A 24,273-nucleotide genomic window follows, 5' to 3' on the forward strand; every position below is an offset into this window, starting at 1 on the left:
AGCCCCACCTCTTCATGCAATAAATCCAAACTCTTGCAGAGTTTCCTAATGTCAGGAATCTGGGAACCACCATGGTGGGTCTTACAGGTGAGTTACTGTGCTCTGGGCCTGCCACCTCATGGGGCCTCAATCAGGTGACTTTAATGGTTTGTCCTAGATTCTGATGCATCAGTAGCCCCACCTATCTATTGGTAGGACTTTCATCTTTCCCTGGCTGATATTTCTCTGAGACACAATTGCTCCTTGCCCTGACATTCCTTTAGAATGGATCACCAGAGCTTCTACTCCACCCTCTCTAGCTGGTAAAGCAAAGGTCAGGGTATGGTCATTGCATGGAGCCACCATTCCCTTTGACACTCAGACCCGGGGGCTGAGTCTGCCCACTGCTTCAGTGAGGCTGCCAAAAAAAGAGAAAAACTTCCCCCAGCATCAGTGAGGCTTTTTGTAAGAATAAAACAGGCAACTTCATCTAATGACAAAAAATAAAATATATGTAGGCCCTGGCAGGCCTGGAACGTGTCCCTTCATCTTCTGGGAAATCAGTGAGCATGTTCTCTCTGTGCATGCCAGGATAGACTAGTTTTGCCACAGTAACAACTCAAGACTCGGTGAATTAAAATTACTCAGGTTTATTTCTCAGTAGGGAAACGAGGGCTTTGTAGCATCTCATACCAACAGTTAAATTCTCTGCAAGAAGTGACAATCACTTTCCTTCCTAACCCACTAGTAAAAACTTGTCACTGTGCCCACACTTAACCACAAGGTGTTTGGCGGGCGCAGTATCTGGAAGGTGCATCAGAGGTTGACTCCTTTTGTCTGATTCCCTATGTAGGCTGGGTCACAAGTCCAGGTGCTCCTCCTGCTGTGTTATCCACCACTGCCTGCTTGACTCTGCGTTTATGTGTTTTAGGTCACATTACAAGGAGGTGATTGGGAGCCCAGCTTAGGGACAGGATCCCCTTCTATCAGATGTCCACCCTGTGCCCAAGCAGCCTGGCTGGACGGGTGGAGGTGAGGTCTGTGGTTCTGTCCAAGCAGCAGGGGCTGTGGGGTAATGAAAGGGATTCCTAGAGCTCCCCCTCCGCCAGGCTGCTCTATTGGTCCTTGGCAATGCCTCTCCTGTTGGCCTCTGTCACTATGTCTCCTCCTCCTCGTAATTTTGGTCCCTACGTGGAGACAGCATTCAAGTTCTTTCCTATGTGCTCCTCGGTCCTAGAAAAACCGGAGGCAGTGGCTAATTCCTGAAATGAGGAGGCAGCTAGTGCTGTGCTGCTCCCAGTTCATCTAACTGTATCAGTTTCACTTTAGCCCGGCCATGTGTATCTTGTTACATATGTAGCATTTGTGTAATTTAGTATCATGCTAACCCTACCCCTTTATAATGCTTATTTTAGGTTGCGAATCTGAACTCCACTGTCGTAAGTGAAAGCCAAGTTCACGTTCTGGCCTTTTCCTGTCTGTAAACAGGGGATTCAATGCTATTACTGTAGTAAATAGCCCACTTCAATTTATTTACCTAACTTGAAGGGTTTTAAAAAATTTGTTTTTTTTAAGTCGTTAAGTTGTATCAGACCCCAAAAAAAGGTAATGAAAAAGGGCCGGTGGTTTTTCCTAACGTCTGTAGGGTTGCGGGATATTGAAACCCGGGCAGAGGCATGTTTTCCGTGACCAGCCGAGGGGGCGAGGCGGAGGGAGCAGCGCCTGAGCCCCGGGCGGACCCCCAGGCCGCGGCGCCGCCTGGGCGCCCAGCCCGCCACGGGGTCCCGCCCGCGCCCGGGCGACCGCGCCGGGGGGGCCGGCCCGCAGTCCGCGGGGTTACCCCGACCCTCCCGGGGCCGGGGAGCGCCCGGGGCCTTCCGACCGCGGGGCAGCCGAGCCCGGTCCGCGCGTGCGGCGCCCGCGCCCAGGTGGCTCCCGCCGCGGCACCTGTCCGCCAGCCCCGCGCCCGGGGCGGGGCTTCCCGCGTCCCCTTTAAGAGGCCGCATCACCCGCCCTGACGTCAGGGTGTCTATCCGCACGAGCCCGCGTCCCGCGCCGCTCGGCTCCGCGCCCACAGCCCCGGCGGCTGCACGACCAGCGGCGGCCCGGGGAGCGCTCCCCGCTCGACCCTCCCGCGCGCGCCGCCCCCGCCGCCCCGTAGCCGCCCGCGCCCGCGGGTCCCCAGCAGCATGTCGGTGGCCGGGCTGAAGAAGCAGTTCCATAAGGCCACCCAGGTAAGGCGCGGGGCAGGTGCGCCGCGGGGCGGTCCCGGGCGGAGCCGCAAGGGGCGCGCTCGGCTCTGGCAGTCCCCCGGGAGCGGGAGCGGGAGCGGGGACCCCGGCCCGCCCGCCGCGCCGCGCAGCGCCCGCAGCGCCCGCCCCGCCCGCCGCGGCATCTCGGGGCTGGGAACCGTCCCTGGGCTCCCCACCCCCAGCTCGGCGCGGGCTGCTGGCTGCGGGCTCCAGTGGGTGCCCCGCGCGCCGCCTCCGCAGCGCCCAGGGCGGGCACTCCAGGGCGGGGACCCCCGCTGCACCCCAGGAGCGCAGGTGTCTCTTGGCTGGAGATTATGTAAAGTCGCCTATTTCCCCGGTGACCTTGCGGTATCGGTGCACCCGCCGGCCCGGGAGCTGCTGGCACGACCGGCGCCCGCGCCAGGGCAGCTGCGGGGATGCCCGCGGTGTGTTCCCGCCGTGGTCTCTGAATCACTCCTTCCACGGCCCCGCAGGCTCAGGAGCGCGAGGATGGGGCTCCTTCTGCACGGCTCAGGCATTAAGTTTTCCTTGGGGAACTTGGTTGTCAAACTCCTTGGAAGCCAAGGCTTGACCAGAAGTCAGCCTGTCTTTTAAACATTTCCCAAGGGTGTTGCAGCCTTAACATAACCAAATCCTCAAATAGTTAAAATTTTATTTTTAGCGAGCCTTTTGCATCTTGGATGTGGCTATCTTTCTCTACGGGGTTAATAAACTGCCGTTATTATAAAACTTACTAATTCAGATTCTGATGGTTTACATCTCCGTGGGCTTGGTTGAAGGATTTTATATAGGGAAAGGTAAGGGAATACTTATAATGTGACCTAAATCTTATATAATGGATATGAGTACTGGCTTCTCAATCCTGAAACAGTTCTACTTTAAGGGACCTTTAGCTAAGGGCTATGTTGATTTATTTAAATATTTCTCATAATTTAGACTTAAATGTTTTTTTCCCCATAGGTTAGCCTTAATTAATACTGAGCTTTCTGATAATTCCTCAGAAGTAGTGAGTTTTTTCCCAGGTTACGACAGCAGCAGTCTTGCTATAAACCACATCCAGAAAAGGTGAGAGTTGTGTTTTATAGCATCTTGGTTAAGTTAGGGTGACAGATGCTGCACGAAATTCATCTTGTGTGCACCCACGCGCCATCTCTGTCACCACAGACTTGCCTTTATAGAACTGGTTATTTTGGTCAATTTGGGAAACGGAAGAAACTGAGACCACTTTAGTAAAAATGCCCATCGGTGTAATCATTTTTGCTTTTCAGATTGGGTCTTTCGGAGACCTCTCTGCCGGAAACGTTTGCACATGTAAGCACATTGCTGGTGTGATCTGGAAGGCCCCTCATAACTTTATACCTCAGATTCCTTCAGATTTACAAAACCAGCATGTGCGGCCTGTAAATTCCCAGGCAGGACTTTTTTGATGTCACTACCTGTTTTATTTCAGGTACTTGTCACTTCTCTAAGGCAGACCTCAGCACCAAATTTACCAACACCATGCACTTTTTTTCACATTGGTTTTGAGGACTTCCTTTTGCAGGCCCTGCTGCCCTAAAAGGCAGTTTGGAGCCTTGGCTTTAGAGTGGGAAAGGCGAAGTCTTGAGCCTTCCTCTGCTGTCTATGACCTTGAGCAAGTGCTCTAACTTCTGAACCTGTCCTTGCTAAAATGAGAGTAATATCCATGTCCTAGAATTGAGGTGAACATAAATGAGTTTGTAGAACACACACAAAAAGTGTTCAATAAGTGCTGTTAATATTAAGGATAATTTTATTAGGTTAAAAATACTGTCCCTTATATTGGTAATAATGACCATGAGGAAATTATAGAAACTAGAATTTTTAGCTTTGCTACCTTAACAAAAAAATAATCAGAAGGCCCCATTTCAGCTGAATCCTGAAGTTATACGTAGCTTTGAATGTTCTGAATGCAGAATTGAAACCGTGATAGGAAAGAACTTCTAGAGATCCTCGGAGGATGTCTGCTTGTGGTAAGGTTAGTATTTATCACATTGAATCCAGATGCAGAATCACTACATCATTTGCTGCTTTTTACTGAAAAGCCTTTCATTTGAAAGGTGAAGCAACACAGTCTCTTACCCATTGCTTGATGTAGCACAGTTGGAGAGAGCCCAAGGCAAAGGTTATTCTTCCCGTGCATGTATGTGTATTTTGAAGGGCGTGTAAGCCAGTACTAATGTTTGCATGCCACAAAGATATTAGGGGAAACAGCCATATTCTCCCTTTTCCCACACAGCTCATGAACCTGATCCTATCTACAGAGGATGCTGTAGACCTAGAATTTAAGCGGAAGATCCCTCTTCAGGCACATGTTTCTCGTGATTTTATGGAATTGTTTTTGCTTATGTGAGGGAGGGAGGATATTTATATGAATAAAGCCGTATACGTTTAGTGTTTGCCTATGGACTGGAAATCTCTGATTAGATGTGTCACAACTATTCTCTCGGTTTAGAACTATTTCTACCTTGTTGCTGACAATTGTTTTCAACATCTCAGCTATTTGGAGGTGGAAAAACTGCTTTTGCCAAATAAAATTTACTAGAGTGGAAGAATATATTAAAATAGCAAAAATTGATCAACTTTTTACTTTAATAATCTTTATTGCTTTATTGCTCATGAAGATGTAACTTACCATGCAATTAGAATACATAAGATACTGTCTTTTCTTCCTGCAAAATAGGGAAAATAAGTGTGTATTATTCTACTTTTAGTGTTGTTTTCATCTTGAGATTTCATTTTAGCAAGAGTAATGACAATGTTTTTTTCACTTGTTTTAAACTGGTAGCAGATTAGTAACATGCTGTTCCTACAAAATCTATATAATTTTTTTCTACTTTATCAAGCATTTGATGTGGCTATAACTTGCTTTATAGTAACATAAAGCAGCGTAAAATTTATTAGGTCATTATATTAGTTTGCTAGGGCTGCATAACCAAGTATCACAAACTTAGTGCCTTCAACAACATAAACTTGTCTCACACTTCTGGAGCCTCGAAGGCTGAGGTGAAGGTGTCGGAAGGGCCATGTGCCCTCTGAAGGCACTAGGTAAGAATATGCTCCCGGCCTGTCTTTGAGCTTCTGGTGGTTTGTTGGCAATCTTCAGCCTTTCTTGGCTTGTACAGGAACTCCTCATTTCATTGCGCTTCACTTTACTGAGCTTCACAGATGTTGTGATTCTTACAAATTGAAGACTCTCCATGGAAAAATATTACCTTTACTTGCATTATTATGACACTTGCTTTCTTGTGGTGGTCTGGAACTGAACCCACAATAGTCCAAGGTATGCCTGTAGACACATCACCGAGATCTCTGCCTTCATCTTTACAAGGTGGCATTCTCCCTGTCTCTCTGTGTCCAAATTTCTGCCTTTTCTGTGAATACAAGTCATATTGGATGGGGGCCCTACTCCAGTGTGGCCTCACTTTAAGTAATTAGACCTGCAGTGACCCTATTTCCAAATAAGGTCTGAGGTACTGGGGGATAAGACTTCAATGTATGATTTTTTGGGGTAGGGGGATAATTCAACCTATCACAGTCATTATTTGCATAAAAGGATTCACAAGTATTCTAAATATTGTATTTGATTCAACATTTAAAAGGGTAATTCAGTCTGCAAATAACAACTTTCTATTCCATTAAATGAGATGTGCTTTCTTCTTTCAATGACTTTGGTTAGGATAGATACCTATTGTAGACTATATCTCCTGATTATTTTTTGTGTGATGAATCTCATTTGGTTAGGCTGTGTATTATGATATAGTCTGGTATGTGATTATTGTCACAGTCATATTCTTCAACTGGAAAAATTTAATTACACTGGTATCCTATGCCTTTCTGTTTTAACAAATTTCTTCATGCTTTATCACGTTAAAAAAATTATTTATATAGATGCTTTGCTCTGGAGAATGTTGCATAAATCTGTTCATGAATTTGTTCATTTGGTGAGACTTAAAACTTGTTAAGGTATTTAATGAAATACTAAATAATTGCTTTTGACTTTACCTGAGTGAGATTCTCAATTGCTTGCTCTAAGCTTTCTGCTGCCTTCAAAATCTTGAGTACGACTTACTGGTTGACACAGGGTTCCTACACCGCATCCTTTGTCAGGTTCTTAGCTGGGGTTGTATTCAGCTGCAGAGAGCCTTTGTCTTTTCTAAGGTTGTATGTCACATTTTACATGTGCATTTTTCAGAGGAAGAGTGTCCTTCGCCTATCACCAACCTCTAAAAGGAATTCCTATCCCTTTACCCATCCCTCCCCAAAGTTACAAATCCATTGTAAGAAATTGATCATGTCACCAGGAGAGAATGGGGGGCTCTTATAATAATGATCACTTTATCCATTCTGTTGCTGGGCTTTAGAATGTCTGATCAGAATGCAGCCTCCTCTGAACTAAGCTGAGGGGCAATCAGGTATTAGAAAGTCCTTTCCAGAGGTGCCAGGATTGAATAAGGTTCGGTTTGTGAGAGTGCCATCCTTGCATAAGAAGGATAACTTGAACCATGCTTAAAAAAAAGTTGTGAATGAGCTCTAGCTTACCGATACACTTGGCTAATGGACACGTACGGTGTCTGAAATCACAGTTGCAATGGAAAATAATTTCCTTTGAGACTGAGATTCTTCTTGATCAAAGCTTTTGTTGTTGACAGTTATGTATTTGCAAGCGTTTTTCTCCACAGTGATTCTTTAGTGTTTTAAATTGAGTTTAAAATGAGTTTGTATGAATTTTGGTTTCAGTCTACTTGTAAAATTTTAAAGTACCTCCCAAATTTATTAGAAGAATTATTGAAAACGGCAAGATTTGGTTGGTAAAAATGGCAACCGTTTTGAGGAGAAATGTCCTGGGTGGGGGAGCTTGTGTCTGTAGAGCAGGCTCCATCCTGCCAGGCCTCTTGTGCTGCATATAGATGCCCAGGGCCCCAGGCAGCCCGGGAGCTTTCTTTAGAGTGGGAGCTTGAGAAAGCGAGAGAAGGGCCAGACCCATGGATAGGTGCAGACAGGTTTTCCCCACCGTGTTTCCCAAAAGTAGAGCGTTCCCATGAAAAGTTTCATAAACAGGAATAGTGTAAAGCAAAGAAGCAATTTCCATTAATTTATATGGATTAACGTTTGAGGGTATCCACACCCCAAATTCAGGCCGCTCGCAGTCTTTATTTCATTCACCGCCATCCAAAGGCTTAACAGAGTCATTTTATGCTAAGTGTATAGCACCCTTAGAGCGCTCTCAGGCTTTTCTGATACCCTGGGACACATCTTGCTAATGGAGGTACAAAATAAATCGAGCTGAAGAGCAGATGTTCACAGACACAGGTGACATCTCTGGCGGCTTGGTGCGGAGGTGCTGAGTGGCTTCCCAGGGAAGTTGCCGGGTGGGCCACTGTCGCTGCTGGGGCACCTGCTGCGTCTGAAGGGCTCGCTGCAAAACCAAGGCTGCACGCTGTTTTCACTGGTTGCCTTTTTTCATAAAAGTGAGAGTCCTCTTCGGATTTCTTGTGGTTAGCGAAAACAGGTGCTGAAGTCAGTCTTTCATAAAGATGAGTGGCCTAACCTGAACTCCCGAGCAGAGGGGGATGCCTGTAATGAGAATCGGTGAGGTGCCGTTTAAGACCCGCTGCAGGGTTTAAGGCGCGGGGCTTTCCTGGGAGGGAGCAGACCTTCACAGGGTAAGGGAGGTGGGCAGGATGCTGGGGGTGAGAAATCAAAGGATTTCTTTCACTTCCTCTTCCTTTGCCCCGTTCTGTTCTTTTAATCCCTTTTACCCTTGTTCTATGATCTTTTATGTGATAATCGGTCAGGTGTGGCCACAAGAGGGGACCCAGAAAGGTGCAGGAAAACAGTTTATTATACCCACAGGTCCTAGAGAGAGAGTCACTGAGCTCCAGGAGGGGCCACGTGGGAGGAGGGCCTGGGGAGTGGGCTCAGTCAAGCAGGAGGTCGGTGCACCTATTGGCAGGCGCCTCTGTTGGGACCGGGGTGGAGTACATGGGAGAAGGCGAGAGAGGGGGTTTCCTTGGTGTCTTTGAATGTTACTACATCATGGTCAGGGGCAGGGGGAGAGAGGATGGGTCCACCTATCACACTGGTGTACTTGTTCATCTGGGTGGGTGCTCACAGCTTGTGTGGGGCATGTTAAAGCTGCAGAAGATAAAATATGAAGTTTTATAATTTTATAGTATAACCTTTCTCAGTTTGGGGGGTTAGGGTTTTTTTTTTCCCTAATCACTCTGAAGCCCAAATGTTTGAGTGATTTATATGGTCTATAATGGGTAATAAAGACTAAGAAGAGTGCTACAGCCGTAACTATTAAAATGTCATGACTGTGACACCCTGTCACGTGTTTTTGCAGACCACCAACAAAATATGTTCAAACAATGCCAACATCAGCTAAGTCTGATGCTTCAGGACTGACTCTTCTATTTATGAAGATTTTGCATTTAGTACAACTTTAAATTCAGAATATAGTTGTTCCAGAATACGGATGATTTGGGCAATAAAATTCTTTCAAAAACTTATAACACTGTTGATCTTTTCCTTCTGGTCCATTACATTTGGATGTTCAATTATAATCAGTTACAATGGATGTTCTCTTTTAGATCTAATTTTCAACCAGTTGGCTTGGCTGTGTTAATATGAACTTTGCAAGAGGGCCTAACGCTTCCGTTTAACCAAGAAGTCTTAATGGATCCTTGTTGTTCAAAGCTTGTTTCATTCTTATTTCCTGTCTGCTTCGGGGACCTAGGATGACTAGGATTTCAGCATCTTTAACACATGAATTTTAAGGTTGCTGAGGGGAATGAGTATATTGGAACAAGCATGGGGGATTCTCATGGGACAGGCCGGAAGGGGAGTGTGCTGGGCAGAATGCTGGGACCCTCAGTGACCCCCCCTCATGGGTAGTCCCCTCCTCTCTGAGTGTGGGTCAGCCTGTCACTGAAAAGAGGTCACTCTCAGGATGATCCCTTTTTATGACAAAAGAGTTTTCTGGTTGGGCTTACTGTGCTCACATGAATGCTTTAAAAGCAGAGTGGTTTCTCTGGCTGGTAGTAGAAGGGCAGGCCAAAGAGATTGGAAGTGTGAGGAGGAGTGGACATGCTGTTGCTGTTTGAAGGTGGAGGGGCTGTGTGAGAAGGAATGCACTCCGCCCTGGGAGCAGAGCAGAACCCTTGGATGACAGCCAGCTCGGAAACAGACATCCTAGACCCACAGCCTTAAAGAACTGGATTCTGCCAACCACCTGCTGGAAAGGAATTCTTCCCCAGAGCCTGCGGACAGGAGCACAGTCTAGCTCATACCTTGATTTTTGCCCTGTGAGAGGCTGAGCAGAGAACCCTGCCCAGACTCCTGACCTACAGAACTGTGAGCTAATAAATGGCTATCGTGTTAAGCTGCTAAATTAGTGATAATTTGTTATACAGCAACAGAAAACTAATAAATGGAACAATTACTTCTGTTTGTGTTCAGTTGACTGGAACCTAAATGCAACAGAAGAAGGGAGGAGGCTGGGAACTGTAATCTAGTCCTGTACCAACAAGTAGAAGTAGGTGTTAGTAAGAAGCTAGAAGTCTTTGCCAACCCTGTGTCTATAACACATTAATTTGTATGTGTGCTGATTAGTGTTTGTATAAACACACAGAAATTCAACATAAATACACAGATGTGTAAATTTTAAGTCGACTTTGCTGAATCAATCTTTTCTTACTGCGTAAAGGTCAATGTTCCATATGTATTTTTATTTTTTCTGTTATCTTCACCCCAGGATATTTTTTTCCATTGATCCCCAGAAAGGATGGAAGGGAGGGAGTAGGGATAGGGGATGGGGAGGGGAGATAGAGAGAGACAGAGAGAGAGAGAGTAGCATGATGTGAGAGAGACACACCAATTGGTTGCCTCCCACACACGCCCTGACTGCGTCCAGGGACTGAACCTGCATCCCAGGCACGTGCCCTTGACCAGGAATCAAACCCAAGACCCTTCTGTGTGTGGGCCGGTGCTCTAACCATTGAGCAACACCAGCCAGGACTCCATATGTATTTTTTAAAAATATATTTTCTATTTTATAGGTGTTTTTTCCCTACAAAATGTTTAGATTTTTTTTTGACATTTTGTTATTTTTCTCTGGTGAAACACGTTTTTGTTGTTGTTTTGGTTCTGATCAATCTTAAACGGTGAGGTTGTTTACTTTGTGAGCAGCCTCTTAACTTGGCAGTACAGTGACAGCTTCATTAACCTTGGAATGTAGAGCCTGTAGAACTAGGAAAGGTTTTTGAATTACTGGCCTCTAACAAGGCGTGGAGGATCTTTACCAGTGAGAGTAGAGTGTCTGACTCTTCACCCTACGTCTGTTTCTGTGCTTGTGAAAGGCCCGTGTCGACATAGACACATGAAATGCCCTTATTGACTATGGGCACGTCCGCCAGCTACATGGGAATCTGAGAGTTGTCTGTGAAGTTGTATTTGAGGATGGCAAATGCTTGTAGACACATTGTGGTGTTGTCTGTGATATATTAGCTCTGTGCTCATTGACATGATTCATGGATCCAAAACCCTGAACGGTGTTCTAGGTGCAGCTGGTGGATGGTGCCAGACACTTTGGGAAGGATGAGTTCTGGCGCTTGAGATATCCTGTAAGGACTTGGTGCCAGCGTGGCTGGGGAGAGAGCAGTTAGACATTGTTCTGTATCTGAGTAATGAAATAACCCACAGGGGAGGTGTCCTGTAGGAATTGAGTACAGGGTATACAGCTTTCACCCTTCTCATTCTTTGAATTTACTGCTTAAGTGACTCCAGTGTGCTTCATGTTGAATAAATGCTGTGTACAGTGGCTTGCTGGCCATTTATATTATTCATTAAGTTGCTTAAGTGGCTACTTCTGAGCAGGAGGGGCCTAGAGACCGAAACCCTTTGCTGTAACTCTCCTTCGTCATGTGTGTAGACTGACTGAAGGGAGGGCTTGCTGGGTATGTTCCTCATCAATACCGACCCCAAGATTTTACTCATGAAAGTTAATGTCCTGTTCTCCAGAGATTCTGTTCTGCTTCTGTTGTCCAACCTTGCACTTGAGTTCTGTCTTCTGTTACACTTTTAAATTAAGTTTAACAAACCTAATTGTTTTCCATTAAGCTCTTTTGTGTTCATCTCTTCCATTATTCTCTGTGTATCTTTGTCCCCTCAAAGCTCACAAGTCTAGATTCTTTAGATTTTCCACGTTTTTGGTCATTACCTTCAACTTGAACCCAGTCGCAATTTTTCATAGAGATACTTTAGTGCTCATCCATCTTGTCTCTAAATTTCTTGATGTAGCCATGGAGAAATTCTTTTTCTTAGCCCCAAGAGAAGATGGTTTCAACATTTAAATTGTCCAAAAAGTATTTTGTAATCATTACAATTAATTCATGTGATACAAGCTCTTTCCACTACTTTTCAGTGCCTCAGGATGTACACATTTAAAGCATTTTTATCCATTTTCACTTTAAATCATTTTATATAAAAGGATGTGTCCTAACCAGAAAGATTATCATAAAATCTCTTTATCAGTGCATTTGTCTAAATGTGATGGCTTACTCTACTTTTATGAGGCAGTGAATTATGCTGATATCATGTGGTATGTGTTGGCTTGCACTTTCTAAGATCTAAATTCTTGGTGTCTGATGTCACTGTCTGCTGGTTGATTCAAGTGGATTTTTAGGCAGTCAGCTTCTTTAGACTGTTCCCATAATGGTTATGGTGGAATAGTTTGACTGCTCCCCAAATTTGTCATTCAGTTTTCTCTTCATGAAAAAGTGAGTTGTATCACTTTCATAAATGGAAAAGCTATCACTGATCATAGAGATATAGGAAATTACCATACCAAAAAATGTGAAGACCTGGCTACCCGTGCTGAGTAAATCTGTGAACTTCAAGTTTATTCTGTTTTGTTAAAAGAGGAGATTACCAAATGTTAGACAAGCAGTAGATATCCTGACAATACAATGAGACTTTTTTCTTCCTGAAGTCAGATGATTGAAAGAAGAATGAAGGGAATGTTATCTTTGTTGAGGATACAATTCTGCATCAGCTGATTGTGCAGAACTTGCCCCCTCCCACAATTTACCTACATAAGTGGTTGACCATTTTCCGACCATCAAGGAATTTTCTGCCCAGGACAGGGTTTGATTACGTGTCCTAAAAGGGGCCGTTTGTGGAGTCATCCGTTCAGTGCTTAATGTTCAGAAAAGAGACAGAGACATATTCAAGAGCTCTTGAAATGATTTAGAAAATGGTGAAAGAGTGTCTGTTATCAGTCTATGTAGAACATGATCAGTAGGATGCCAGGAGAAGAAGCTCTGAGGTTTCAGATGTCCTGCTAGTTTTTCCATCCTGAGGACCTGTGAGACAACATCAGACAAGTCCTGTTCACCTAATTTTAGCTCCCCCTTCCCCTCAAAAAAATCTCACATTCCAAAGCTGAGGAATGTGGTCTTGCTCATGAGTTTCAGTCCTGACTCTTAATGTGTCTGGTCTTGTTCCCCGCTGAATATCTGAGTGTACCTATCGGTCATCTTTCTAAAGAGCAAACCTAATGTTGCTCCTCTGTTTAAACCTCTTCAGTGACTCCCAGCACAGAGTCCTTATAAATCCCGTAACGGAGTTTGGACTATGATCTGACCCCTGTTTACAGATCTGGTCTCATCTCTCACAGCTCTTCATGTGTGATTATCTCTAACATCTCCCCTTTGTATCACACAATCATACCTGCCTTTGAGCCTTTGCACCATGCTGGTCTCTGTGGAAATTCATCTTCCCTTTCTTGTACTTGATACTTGAGCAATCACTACATTTCTTTAAGGTCTCAGCTGGATGATTTAAGGCAGTTTAACCTTTCCTCATTTAGTGAGGGTCAAATGCCCTTTCATGTACAATGAAAATTGCCAGAGTACTTCTTCCTTTATTTTATTTTATTATTTTATTTATTTTATTTTGTTTTATTATATTTTTCGTTATTGTTGACAGTATTACAGATGTCCCCCAGTTTCCCCCCTTGCCCTCCTTCCCTCCTCCCAGGCCTTCCCCACACTATTGTCTGTGTCCATTGGTTATGCATATATGCGTATGAGTTCTAGTGCTTCTTTTAAATGTAGTGCTTGGCCCACAGCACTGCAGGCATCAGTTTCCTTGTTGGCATTGCCCAGGGTGAGTACAGAGGAAGGGGTTCTGTTCTGACCCTTGTGTCCCCGGGGCCTGTCCCGTGGTGGGCATCCTGTAGATATTTGTCGGATGAATACATCCTTCCTGCTTCTTTTCTATTCTCTATCTGTATCTATCTAGTTAGCCTGTGTATATATTTTTAATTCGTTTATATCTGTTTAAAACTACATCAGATTTTTTTTAATGATCAGTTTTTGTTTTTTTAATCATCACCCGAAGACATGTTTTTTAAATTGATTTTAGAGAGAGAGAGAGGAAGGGAGAGGGAGAGAGAGAGAGAAACACTGATGTGAGAGAGAAACATCACTCGGTTGCCTCCCATATTCGCCCTGACTGGGGATCGAACCCGCAACCTGGGTATGTGCCCTGACCGGGAATCAAACCCTATACCCTTCAGTGCATGGGGTGATGTTCCAGTCAGCTGAGCCACACCAGCCAGGGCTACATCAGATATTTTTAAGAGTTATTAGAAGTTAAATTAAAACATGCCCTCATAAAATTATAAACTTGTACATTTAAAATAGACTTCCTTAATTGTGAAAATGGCTAGCATGGCTAGGCGTTATTTTGACTCATTAACTACCCATTACAGCCCTATAAGGGCATTCTGACTCTCATTTTACAGAGGAGGACACTGAAGCACAGAGAGGTTAAGTAAGTTGCCCAAGGTTATACAGTTCCAGGGACAGAGCTGGGATTTTAATCCAGACCAGCTAGTTTCCAAGCTGGTAACTGCCAGTAATTCTCAACTGTGAGTTCTATTCCAGCCTTAAATGTCAAACCAAGAAATACCGTAAAGCATGTAGTAATCAGTAAGATAAAGATGAACACCTTAATAGACAGAAGCGTATGGAAGGCAGTATATGGAAGAACTGCAGGTGGTCAGGATACAAATACACAAATGATGGAAATCGAAACAGGACATTTTTCATCGATTAGATCGGCGTACGTGCAAAGGACGAGAACTTCCCGAGTTAGCCAGGGTGCAGGAACGTGGGTCACATTGGGTGGTGGGAGTGTAAATTGTCGAGACACTTCTGGAGATCAGCAGCTCTCTTCCTTGTAATTACGTTTTTAGGAATCTGTCCACAGAAAACATGTGCCCACAGCCATCCACTTCAGTAGGTATTGTAGTGAAAGGTTGGAAACAACCTAAGTGTCAGAATGATAGGGGAGTAAATTATGGTATGTCTATACTGTGGAGTGTATATAAGCCGTTTTACCCATAGGCAGTGCTTATTTGTGCAGGGAAATAGTTATGGTTATTGCTAAGTGAAAAAAGCAGGCCAAAAACATATGTAATAGGCCTAATGTTGGAAAGAAGAGCTTTCATAGTAGCTAAAATACACTGAGAATTTATATGCCAGGCACTATGCTATATTGCCATAAGATTATTTTTATTTATTTAAAATTTATTTTAGAGAAAGGGAGAGAGAAAGAAACATTGATCTGTTGTTCCACTTCTTGATGCAGTCTCTGGTGGCTTCTTGTATGTGCCCTGATTGGGGATTGAACCTGAAACCTTGGTGTATCGGGACAATGCTCTAACCAACTGAGCTACCCTGCCAGGGATATAAGAGTATTTTTAAACTTAACATTTAAGCAGTGATTTTTTTCCTGACCAACAAGCCTGTGGATGAGGAGCTTATGTTTCCACATTTCCTTCCCTGTGTTTTGTAATTAGATATATATCACTAATTTTTCTTTCCACTCCATCACCTTTACTACTTTTCCCATCTCTGCCTTCCTCAGGTTAAGTTGAAAACAAGGAATAGGAGACTCTTTCAAGCCATCACTGGGCCTGGGAGCAAACCTGGTTTGCTATGTTAGGCATTTAGCTTCAGACTATTTCGAGTGCCTGTCCATGGAGCCTTGGATTAGGCTGTTGCTTGGATTTCTTCTGAACGCATTGCTGCGTTTCCTGGCTCTCCAAGAAGTGTAGGAGCACCACTAATAGGAACCCTGCTAATGACTTTTGCTGGCATTTCTTTGAAATGAAGTTCCCCCCCAGATCCCTAGTCTTACCCTTAGGGACAGTGTCATGGCTTTGACTCTGTGTTCTGCATAAAGGGAGGAAGGCGGCTAGGACACATAGAGTGTAGAGGAGCACCTCCGCAAGACGTTCTTGGTAATTCGGTGCTAAGTGTTCAGCATCATTCTTCAGCCCTCATCCCAGAAGTCTCTTGAGTGCCTGTCACTTCTTAGCTTCTCCACGAAAGACTTGGACAAAAATGTCACCCAGCAAAGAAGAAGGGAGTGAGGTGGAGAACCCCTCAGAAGGTTGGAGACATTCCCAGTGGTCCCCTTCGAGCGTGAATGCAGAATACTGTCCGTAGCCTCTGGTGGGCTTCTGTTTTGAGGACAGAACATGTAAAATTTAGGAAGCCATGAGTAGAAAAATAATACCCCCTGCTCTCCACCCCAAGCAAAATAGAACCCAGTGGAGGAACCACTACTGTGGAACACAGCCTGAGCCGCGAGAGGGCCAGGCCCCTTGCAGCTGCCCCTGAGAGGGCGCGCCTGGCAAGAGCCGCAGGAGCACTGCGGGTGGCTGCTGGCTGGGCCCAAGTGTGCCTTCATGGGTGGTTTGGCTCCCTCTGGGGCCTGGCACTCCTTAATGGCTTCAGTGAAAAGTGCTTCGAGCTCTGAGACAAACAGGCTGTGAAGTCATTTCTGGAGTAAAGCTTGTTTTTTCAGCCTCCACAGAATCTCTTCAAATTTCTGGAGCCAATATTAACTTACAAGTTGAGAAACAGAGGTGAAGATTCTGCCTCAAGAAATAAATAGTAGTAAACCATGGTGCTGTCGAGTTACAGTATGGCAGTGCAAAGGCCCTAAACCACTGCGCTTTGTGGTCTTGATTTAATATCGTCTGTATATTCGATATAGTTAATACACAGGAGATGTCTTTTCACGGTTGATAACTAATATCCCTTGGATGAGTGAAACTGCGCAGAACTGCGGCTCCTCTGTGGGGAATAGACTTTATTTCAGCTTACCCCCCATTTGGACTTTTTAGGTTCTCTGATTTCAATCACTTTCTATATTGTACAGTCTCACATTTTGTATCAAGGTTACTGGTCACGTAAACTTTGTTTTCTGATGCCAAACCTACCCCCGTGAAATATGGACACTGTCACAATGTCAGTTTTTGAGACAGTCCACTGCTCAGCAACCCCCACCCCATCTAGTTCAACCTGTGACCGTCTCTCAGGCACACTACCTCCGCAGCCTCCTGGCTGGCCTCTCAGCCTTCCCTCCTGTCTTCAGCCAGGTCACATTTTGGCCAGAGTGGTCTTTTCAAAGCCTGAGGAGTACTGGGTGTCCTTGACACTTACAGTTGCAAAGATCAAAATCCTAAATAGTGAGCTGCAAGGGCCTGTGTGATCTGACCCTTGCCTCTGCCCCCTGATTTAGTGCCAGTTTCCCCTCACAGGGGCTCTGGTCATCCATCTGTCTTACAAACAGTGGGCATTATGTCGATCACCTACCAGGCCCTGTGCTAAGTTCTGAGTGTAGAGAGGTGAATAAAATACTCATTCCCTCCCTCATGGAGCTGGCAGCGTAGTGTTGGAGATAGACCAGTAATCATGCAGATATATAATTGGACACTGTCACAAGTACAACACAGGAATGCTAGGATGCTGTGACATAGAGGTCATACCAGACACTGCTGTGGAGACAAACCACATTAGAAAGGTTGAAGGTTGTTTATGAGGTATAGCCAGGGAAACTTACCAGCAGAGATCATTCCAGATGTGAGAAAGGTATTGTTATTTGCACATAATAAAGAACAGATGACGGTTTCACAGACACTTACAAACTTTAATTCAGAAAGGACAGCCTTGAGGAGAAAGAACTGCTTCTTGTGTTTTCCTGAAGGTTGAATAGTCGCTGTTGAATAAGTAAAACTGTATGATATGCATCATTATCTTTCTTATCAAAGACCGTATCTCTGGCTTTTCGGAAGTAGGTGGTCATGGAGTCTCACTCTGAGAATGTGAATTTAACCTGAAGCATGCAGGAGCGTCCCCAGAACAGGCAGATGTGGGGCCTACAGTCAGGCCCATGTGCCTGGATTGACCACCCACCCTCCCGTCCCCCAGGGGACACTTCACTCCTACTCATCCGTTAGCCCTTAATTCAAGTGTTACTTCTCAGAAGCACCTTATCTGATCTGCTAGATTGGCTGAGTTTCCCCTTAATTCTTTTACTGTGGTTTGTCATCATCCATTAATTTTGTGGCCATTTCAAATGTCTGTCTCCTCACTGTTTTCTGAATTCCTAAAGGCAGGCATCAGGTCTCTTTGCTTGCTTCTGCTGTTGATGGAAAGGATTAGTGACATGTATATATTGCTTACCATTTATCTTAACCCCATAAAACCCCTATGAGGCAGGTACCATTATGCCCATTTTACTGATGAGGAAATTAAGGCACAGAGAGATTCAGGGCTTTATCCAAAGAAACAGTCATCCGTTAGCTGTAGAGGCAGACTTTGACACTGGTAGTCCATCTTTTGGATGCTGAAACAGAGTTTAAATTGATCACTTAATAATTCATTTATTCAGTCAATGGAGCAGAATAGAAAGTCCAGAAATAAGTAGTACAAGTATATTGTGGTAATTTGGTATATGATAAAGGCAGCATTTCAAACCAACGAAGGAAAGAATGGATTATTCAATAAATCATGTTTGGACAGTTATCTGTCAATTTGGAAAAGAAAATAAAGTTGGATCCTTTTATCACACCTTATACTGAAATAAATTTTAGGTGGCTGGAAAGTATAAAGGTTGAAGAGTGTAAAGCAGTAAAAGAAAAATATGGGTTCTCTTGAGCTGCAGAAATATGTTCCGAACATGACTGATAAGGTTTAGAGAGTGCAGAGTAAAGGTGGGAGATGTTTGCTACGTAAAAACGAAGAACTTCTGAGCAGCAAGAGCATCCTAAATATCTAAATGATGAATGGGGTTAAGATACGCAGCCTACAACTAAAGCACAAAACAGATACGACCCAGTTCGGCAAGAGTGTGGAGCCAAGGGTTGCTCTCCCCTTACTCCTTTCCAGGAGCCAGTTAGGCGGTGTGTCAACATGTAGGCTCCCTTCGATGGAGGGGCTTCTTGAAATGTATCACAAGGAGGGGAGGAAACTTGGAGACGTTGCAGAGACATATGTTCAAGATTCGTCATTGTGTTAATGATAATGAAATATGGTACAGTCACGCAATGGAGTTCTATGCAGCCATTAAAAATGAGGTCACCTTGCCCTGGCCAGCATCGCTCAGCTGGGTGGGCATCCTGCTGGTTTGGTTCCTGGCCAGGGCACATGCCCGGGTAGGGGGCATGCAGGAGGCAGCTGATCAGTGCTTCACTTTCACATAGACATTTCTCTCTCCCTCTCTCTTCCTCTCTCTAAAAAATCAGTTAAAACATTTTTTTTTTTTTTAAATGAGGTCATCTCTATCTGTTCATATGGACACCTTTCCTTGATATTCTTGGGGCAGAGGGCAGATTTTAGCAAGGCAAGTATAACATGAAACTGCGTAAAATTGTGGACATGACCTGTGTCCGAGTGAGTGGCTGCATGGGGGTTTGAAACCAGGTCCACAATGTTAATGATTGTCTCTAGATGTGGGCTTTTGAACAAAGAAAACTACCGAGGAAATGAGAGTAAATAGCTAAGATTGTGTATCTTTATTTAATTATTTCAAATCTGAACAGTTTTTTAGTTCACGAAATAAAATTAAGATATTTGTTATCCTTTTGTAAGCACAATTTAAATTCTTCTAACACTTATTCCTGGCTCCTGTAAATACTAGTCTCACTTTCAGCCTTCCCAGCCACAGGATTGGGGCGTTTAAAATATGCAGGGGACTGAAGAGAAGGTCAGACACTAAAAAGGAAGTGGGGTTCGAAGCACTTTCATTAAAATTGCATGAATCCTGGAGTCTGTTCTATAGCACAAAGCCTTCCTGTGCGAACTGGATCAATGTTTAATAGAAACACAGCTTTTTAAGCATCACTGTTCCTAAACTCCTCTGTTTCTAATTAAACGTCCTATGTTCTATGCCTTAAAATTCAGAGTAAGACAAAGGAGGAAACATACCACCAGCACCAAGGTGTCAAGGATGGGATTGTAATGTTGAAGGGAGAATGTCACATGGGCCACCTCCCCACACACCTCCACCGGGGGGAACATTAAACAGCACGGCTGGGTCAGACTCTGATCTTTTCTCAGTCAGGTCTTCGGAGCAGAGTTTAATAATGTAGCAGCCCCGCCCCCAGTAAACAGGGATAATCTAGCTGCAGAATTTTGCTAATTATGTGTCCATAGAATCCTATTTCTATCCTATGTAAGGTATGTGCTTTTTTAGTTCCTAGGGTTATGCTGGTTTCAGAACTATAAGCAGCATTTGATATTCAGCACTGTATGTGGTTCAATAAATCTGTACCGCTATTTTAGATTTTGTGAGAAATGGACTTTAAAGATTAGGTTTATGATCATCAATGTGGGGACACATTTGGGATTTTAAGAAAAACTTTACCCGTTGTCTTAGGCGAGGGATCGTTGGAAGACAGAGCTGAGGGAAGAAGGGAATGAATTGTCTACATAGGTGGAAAATGCCATATGAATCTAGAGTTTAGGTTTTAGGGCATGGAGATTATAAGGTGTTGTTGGAGCTGCAATAGGTAATGGATCACTGTAATTTTTTTCGGCAGTTTTTTTCTTTTTCATTAGCTCTGGGGTAACCACTGGGATTTCTTTTTCTTAATCACCGTGTCCCTCAGCATCTGAACCCTTGCATTTAGGCACCACCCAGGCTTGTCCTTGGATGCCTCATGCGTGTTGCTGTTTCTCCAGGTCCATTGCACCGCAGGAGCCCTTCAGCCAGCAGCTTGGGTCCTGTGGGGGATGGGTGTGCCTGCCCTAAGTGACATCGTATTCTTTAATCCTGTTACCAAAGGATATTTAGGGAAATCAGTGAAAGGTGGAAAAAAATAAACACAGGGCTTAATATTCCAGGGATATTTTTAGATTTAAAAGCAGCTCAGCACTTTCTGTGAAACGGCTGTAATTAATTATTGGTTCATGTTCCCATTTTTAGTAGTTTTTATTTAAAGGGTGAAATGCTGGTTTTAACTGTGTGTGTGTTTGGGGGGGTGGTTCTCCAGGTTTATGGGAGTGAGGTTATTTTGTCTAATGCCCGTATGAAGAATATTTCCTTTTATGTCTTGTAAAGTATCATTTTTAGTCATCACAGAAATCAAACATTTCCATATAAGCTTCAGAAAAAGTGAAGTTATATATTAAATAAACCATGACAGTAATTAAATTTAAATTTTTTTTTTAGAATTACAGGCGGAAGCCAGTGAATGGAAAATGACGTCATTATTTTTTAGGCTCTCTGGAATGTTGAAGTAGAACTAGAAGTAATTTTTTAGGTTGTTTTGAATGATACAGTTTATTTGGTGACCTGTGGAATCCTCTCATCCCCCGCACTCCCTAGAACTTGGGATATGGTCAGTGGGAGAGAGAGTCTCTTAGTGGGACGTCTTCATCTGTCTGTAGTGGATTTCATTCTTTCAAATAGTTATAAGCAGCTCTGCTTCTGGTAGCTGTAAAAGGGAAATAGCCAGCTTGGGAGTCATGAGTTATATATTTGGGGATGGGACCTGACAGATCATTTCATGTAAGGGAAGCTGAGACATGAGCATGGTAAGGGCATTTCAGAAAGAACCTCTTGCTTAATTTGAAACCTAACTCTTTCTTCCCAGGCTGTCTCTCCCACCTTTTGAAAACCAAATTGGCATTATTTATATGGAGTGCTAAAGACGAAGAGCTCTGTGTCTTGGGTGGTATGACTTAAAAGAGGAAAAGACTGAAGATGGCAATCAGACATCCTTGACATTCCCTGGACTCAAGGCTGGATGCGTTTGGCACCCCAGCATCCTTCCTCAGGGTCAGGGTAGCTAGAGGCAGAAGTGATCTTAATTCATGGGACCATGACTTGAAATGGGGCTGCTGGGCTCTTTTTTTTTAAGTTGCTTTCAATGACCTATGAATTTGTTCTCAGTGCAAGCAAGGCAGGTCTGCCCTGCCTCTCTCCTGCTCTGAAGCTTGGCATTTTTATATACTACTTCAGCCTGCCAGGTGTTTTAAAAGCTTTCTTGTATCTGTTTGGCCCTGCCTCAGATGCTGTGAACAGATGCTGTGTCACATGGGGGACGTTTCTTTTCTTTAGCTTATTTACCTCAAAAACCCAGTCAGTGGAGTGTCAGTTTGATTGCTGTTATCTGAATTCTTTGTTTTATTTAGGGAATCAGTGGATATCAGTTTTAGGGCTAGGTTATAATTAAGCATAACAAACTAGCTCTGATTTGGTACATTTTGGCGAAAACGTTTTGTGACTTTAGCTTCTCTCTTTCCAAATATTTTGTAGTATATTCTGCTATAGAGGTCACCAGCCACCTTATCTCTTTTACCTTTGCCTCCAGGAGATTGGCAGGTCAAATGGTGGATCTTGCCTTCCAGGTGAGACTTGAACCCTCGCATAGGGAGTGCCCTGGTCCCATATAGAACAAGCAGTGTAAAAGTAACATAAAGCATTGTTGATTTGCAAAGGAAGGATTATAAACAATGATAACAAGACAGTTGACTGTTATAGTTTCTTCTTTATTCTTTCTTTTTTGGGGGGAGAATTGAGTAGGGACATATAGGGAACACCTGAGCCTGAATGAACCATATTTTTGTAAGAATGACAAAAGCCTTCTATTATAGAATCTTTTTTTTTAATGTTTGAACTAAATGCAGGGTGATTAAAAGAAATCCTACAGCTATTCTGGAAATTGATGTGCTGTTGAGAAAACTCCACCTTAAATCCCCTGCAGAATGCATTCAGCTTTCCTCTTCATGGTACTTTGTGGAAGGTCATTTTTTTCCTTAGGTGGATGTGTTCATTATACTTCATTTATAGGCAAAGAGCCATATTAGTGACGGGAGCCTGGACCTGGGACGGAGCAGTGCTGTGTGTGACTCTCATTCCCACACATGGTACAGTGTCCGGGCCTGTGATTACAAAGCTTGGCCCAATTGAGGAAGGGCAGAGTTCTGATTTGTTTATGAGAAATCTCCTGATATGATAAAAAACATTTTTGAACATAAATGGAACCCATTTTGCCTCATTAAAAACCCAGAGTTACCTGTACACCCATGTTCATAGCAGCATTAGCCACAGTAGCCAATAGGTGGAAGCAAACTGTTCATCAACAAATGAGTGGATAACCCAAATGTAGTCTATCCATACAGTGGATTATTACCTTAAAAAGGAAGGAACTCCTGTCATGTGCTATCACGATGAACCTTGAGGAATTATGCTAAGTGAAATAAGCCAGTCACAAAAAGACAAATACTGTGTGATCCCCCTTACAGGAGGCACCTAGAGCAGTCTCACTCATTGAGACAAAGTAGAATGGTGGCTGCCAGGGACTAGGGGCTGGCGAATTCATGTTTAATGGTTAGAGTGTTTCAGCTGGGAAAGATGAAACGTTCTGGAGATGGATGGTAGTCATGGTTGTACAACAGTGTGAATATGCGTAATGCCACTGAACTGTACACTTAAAAATGGTTAGAGTGGTACATTGTATGTTATGCATATTTTATCACAATTCAAAAAACAACAACCCTGAGTGAGCCACTCTGATTGTCTTCTGGTCACAGTGCAGAGTGGCTCTCCTGGTCCTGTGACTGGTGCTGGGGATGATAGTGAGCAAAGCTGTTGGTTGGAAGGGGCCTTATTTATTATCTGCTCCGACATTCATGTGACAGGTGAGAAAGCTGGGCGTCAGGTGAGGAGATTTACCCACTTCATGGGGGGCGCGGTCCTCCAGATTCTGGCTCGGTTTTCTGTGGAGGCAGCACGCGTAGAGAACATTAAGGGGTGGGCTCTGGAGGTACAGTGCCTGGGCTTCTCTCTGGCTTTGCTACTTTACCCAAATGCACACAGATGGTTAAAGTCTCTAAACCTGTTTCCAAATCTGTAAAATGGGAATCCTGTTATCATCCCATGAAGTGGTTGTGGAGATTAACTGAGCTGATCCATATAGGCCCTTAGCATGGTGTTTTGGCTCATAGGAACAAATGCCCGTTAGCTGTTTACTACCGTTATTGTTTCGGTGGTTGTTGCTGTTACTAGCTTCTGCTGCAAGGAGGATTTGGAGACAAGTTTGGGGATTGAGGCTCGGTGGTAACCACCTGTGAGCTCTCTGCCCTCAGCCACACTGCTTAGTCTCTCCTTGTACACCAGTGTGTGAAGTTGGAGGATGAACTGCTTGTCTTGGTGTGGTGGTTGTGAGGGAAGGAAGTCCCTGACAGAGCGCTCGGTTAATGGTAACAAGCTCAGTCAATTTTAGTGGTTAAAGGAACATCACTGCAGGCAGGAGGCCTCACACCTGCAAGGTCCTGGTCTTCCAGAGCAGCACTGAGAGCACACAGGCTAAACTCTGATTTGGGGCTAAGGGTGGAGGTGTATTCTATGGAGCCCGCTTCCCTCAATCTCCTGAGGAAGGGGTCACTGACTCTTCTATGTCCCCAGAAGTTGGTCAGCCTGCAGGTGGAGCTTGGCTTAGTGTGAGGCAGGGACATTGATGTTAGTGTCATCTCACAAGTACTTTTGTTTCCAACCCCAGATGATAAACATCCTCCCACTACTGACTCATTTTCTGCCCTAAAATTTCTACACTTGACTACAGTTCACTAATGCTTCCCCCTACAACTAGTCTAATCTAGTAATCTCAACCCTTACTGCTGGGTTAGCATCACTTGGGTAAGCTTTAAAAAAA

General features: G+C 44.1%; 1 protein-coding gene across 2 annotated transcripts in view; it reads left to right on the forward strand.

The window, feature by feature from the left end:
- The first annotated feature begins 1,870 nt into the window (after nt 1-1,870).
- SH3GL2 (SH3 domain containing GRB2 like 2, endophilin A1) overlaps nt 1,871-24,273 on the forward strand; it is a 185,869-nt gene continuing 163,466 nt past the window's right edge. The window contains exon 1 of one of the 2 annotated variants that reach the window (XM_081151649.1): nt 1,871-2,213. In XM_081151649.1, coding sequence (XP_081007775.1) covers nt 2,169-2,213 — 45 coding nt within the window. In that variant the 5' untranslated portion in view covers nt 1,871-2,168. The remainder of the gene's footprint in view (nt 2,214-24,273) is intronic. The other variant, XM_081151652.1, reaches the window with a different exon arrangement.

This window comes from Miniopterus schreibersii (genome assembly GCF_964146895.1).
Source record: "Miniopterus schreibersii genome assembly, chromosome: 11".
NCBI classification, from domain to species: Eukaryota; Metazoa; Chordata; class Mammalia; order Chiroptera; family Miniopteridae; genus Miniopterus; species Miniopterus schreibersii.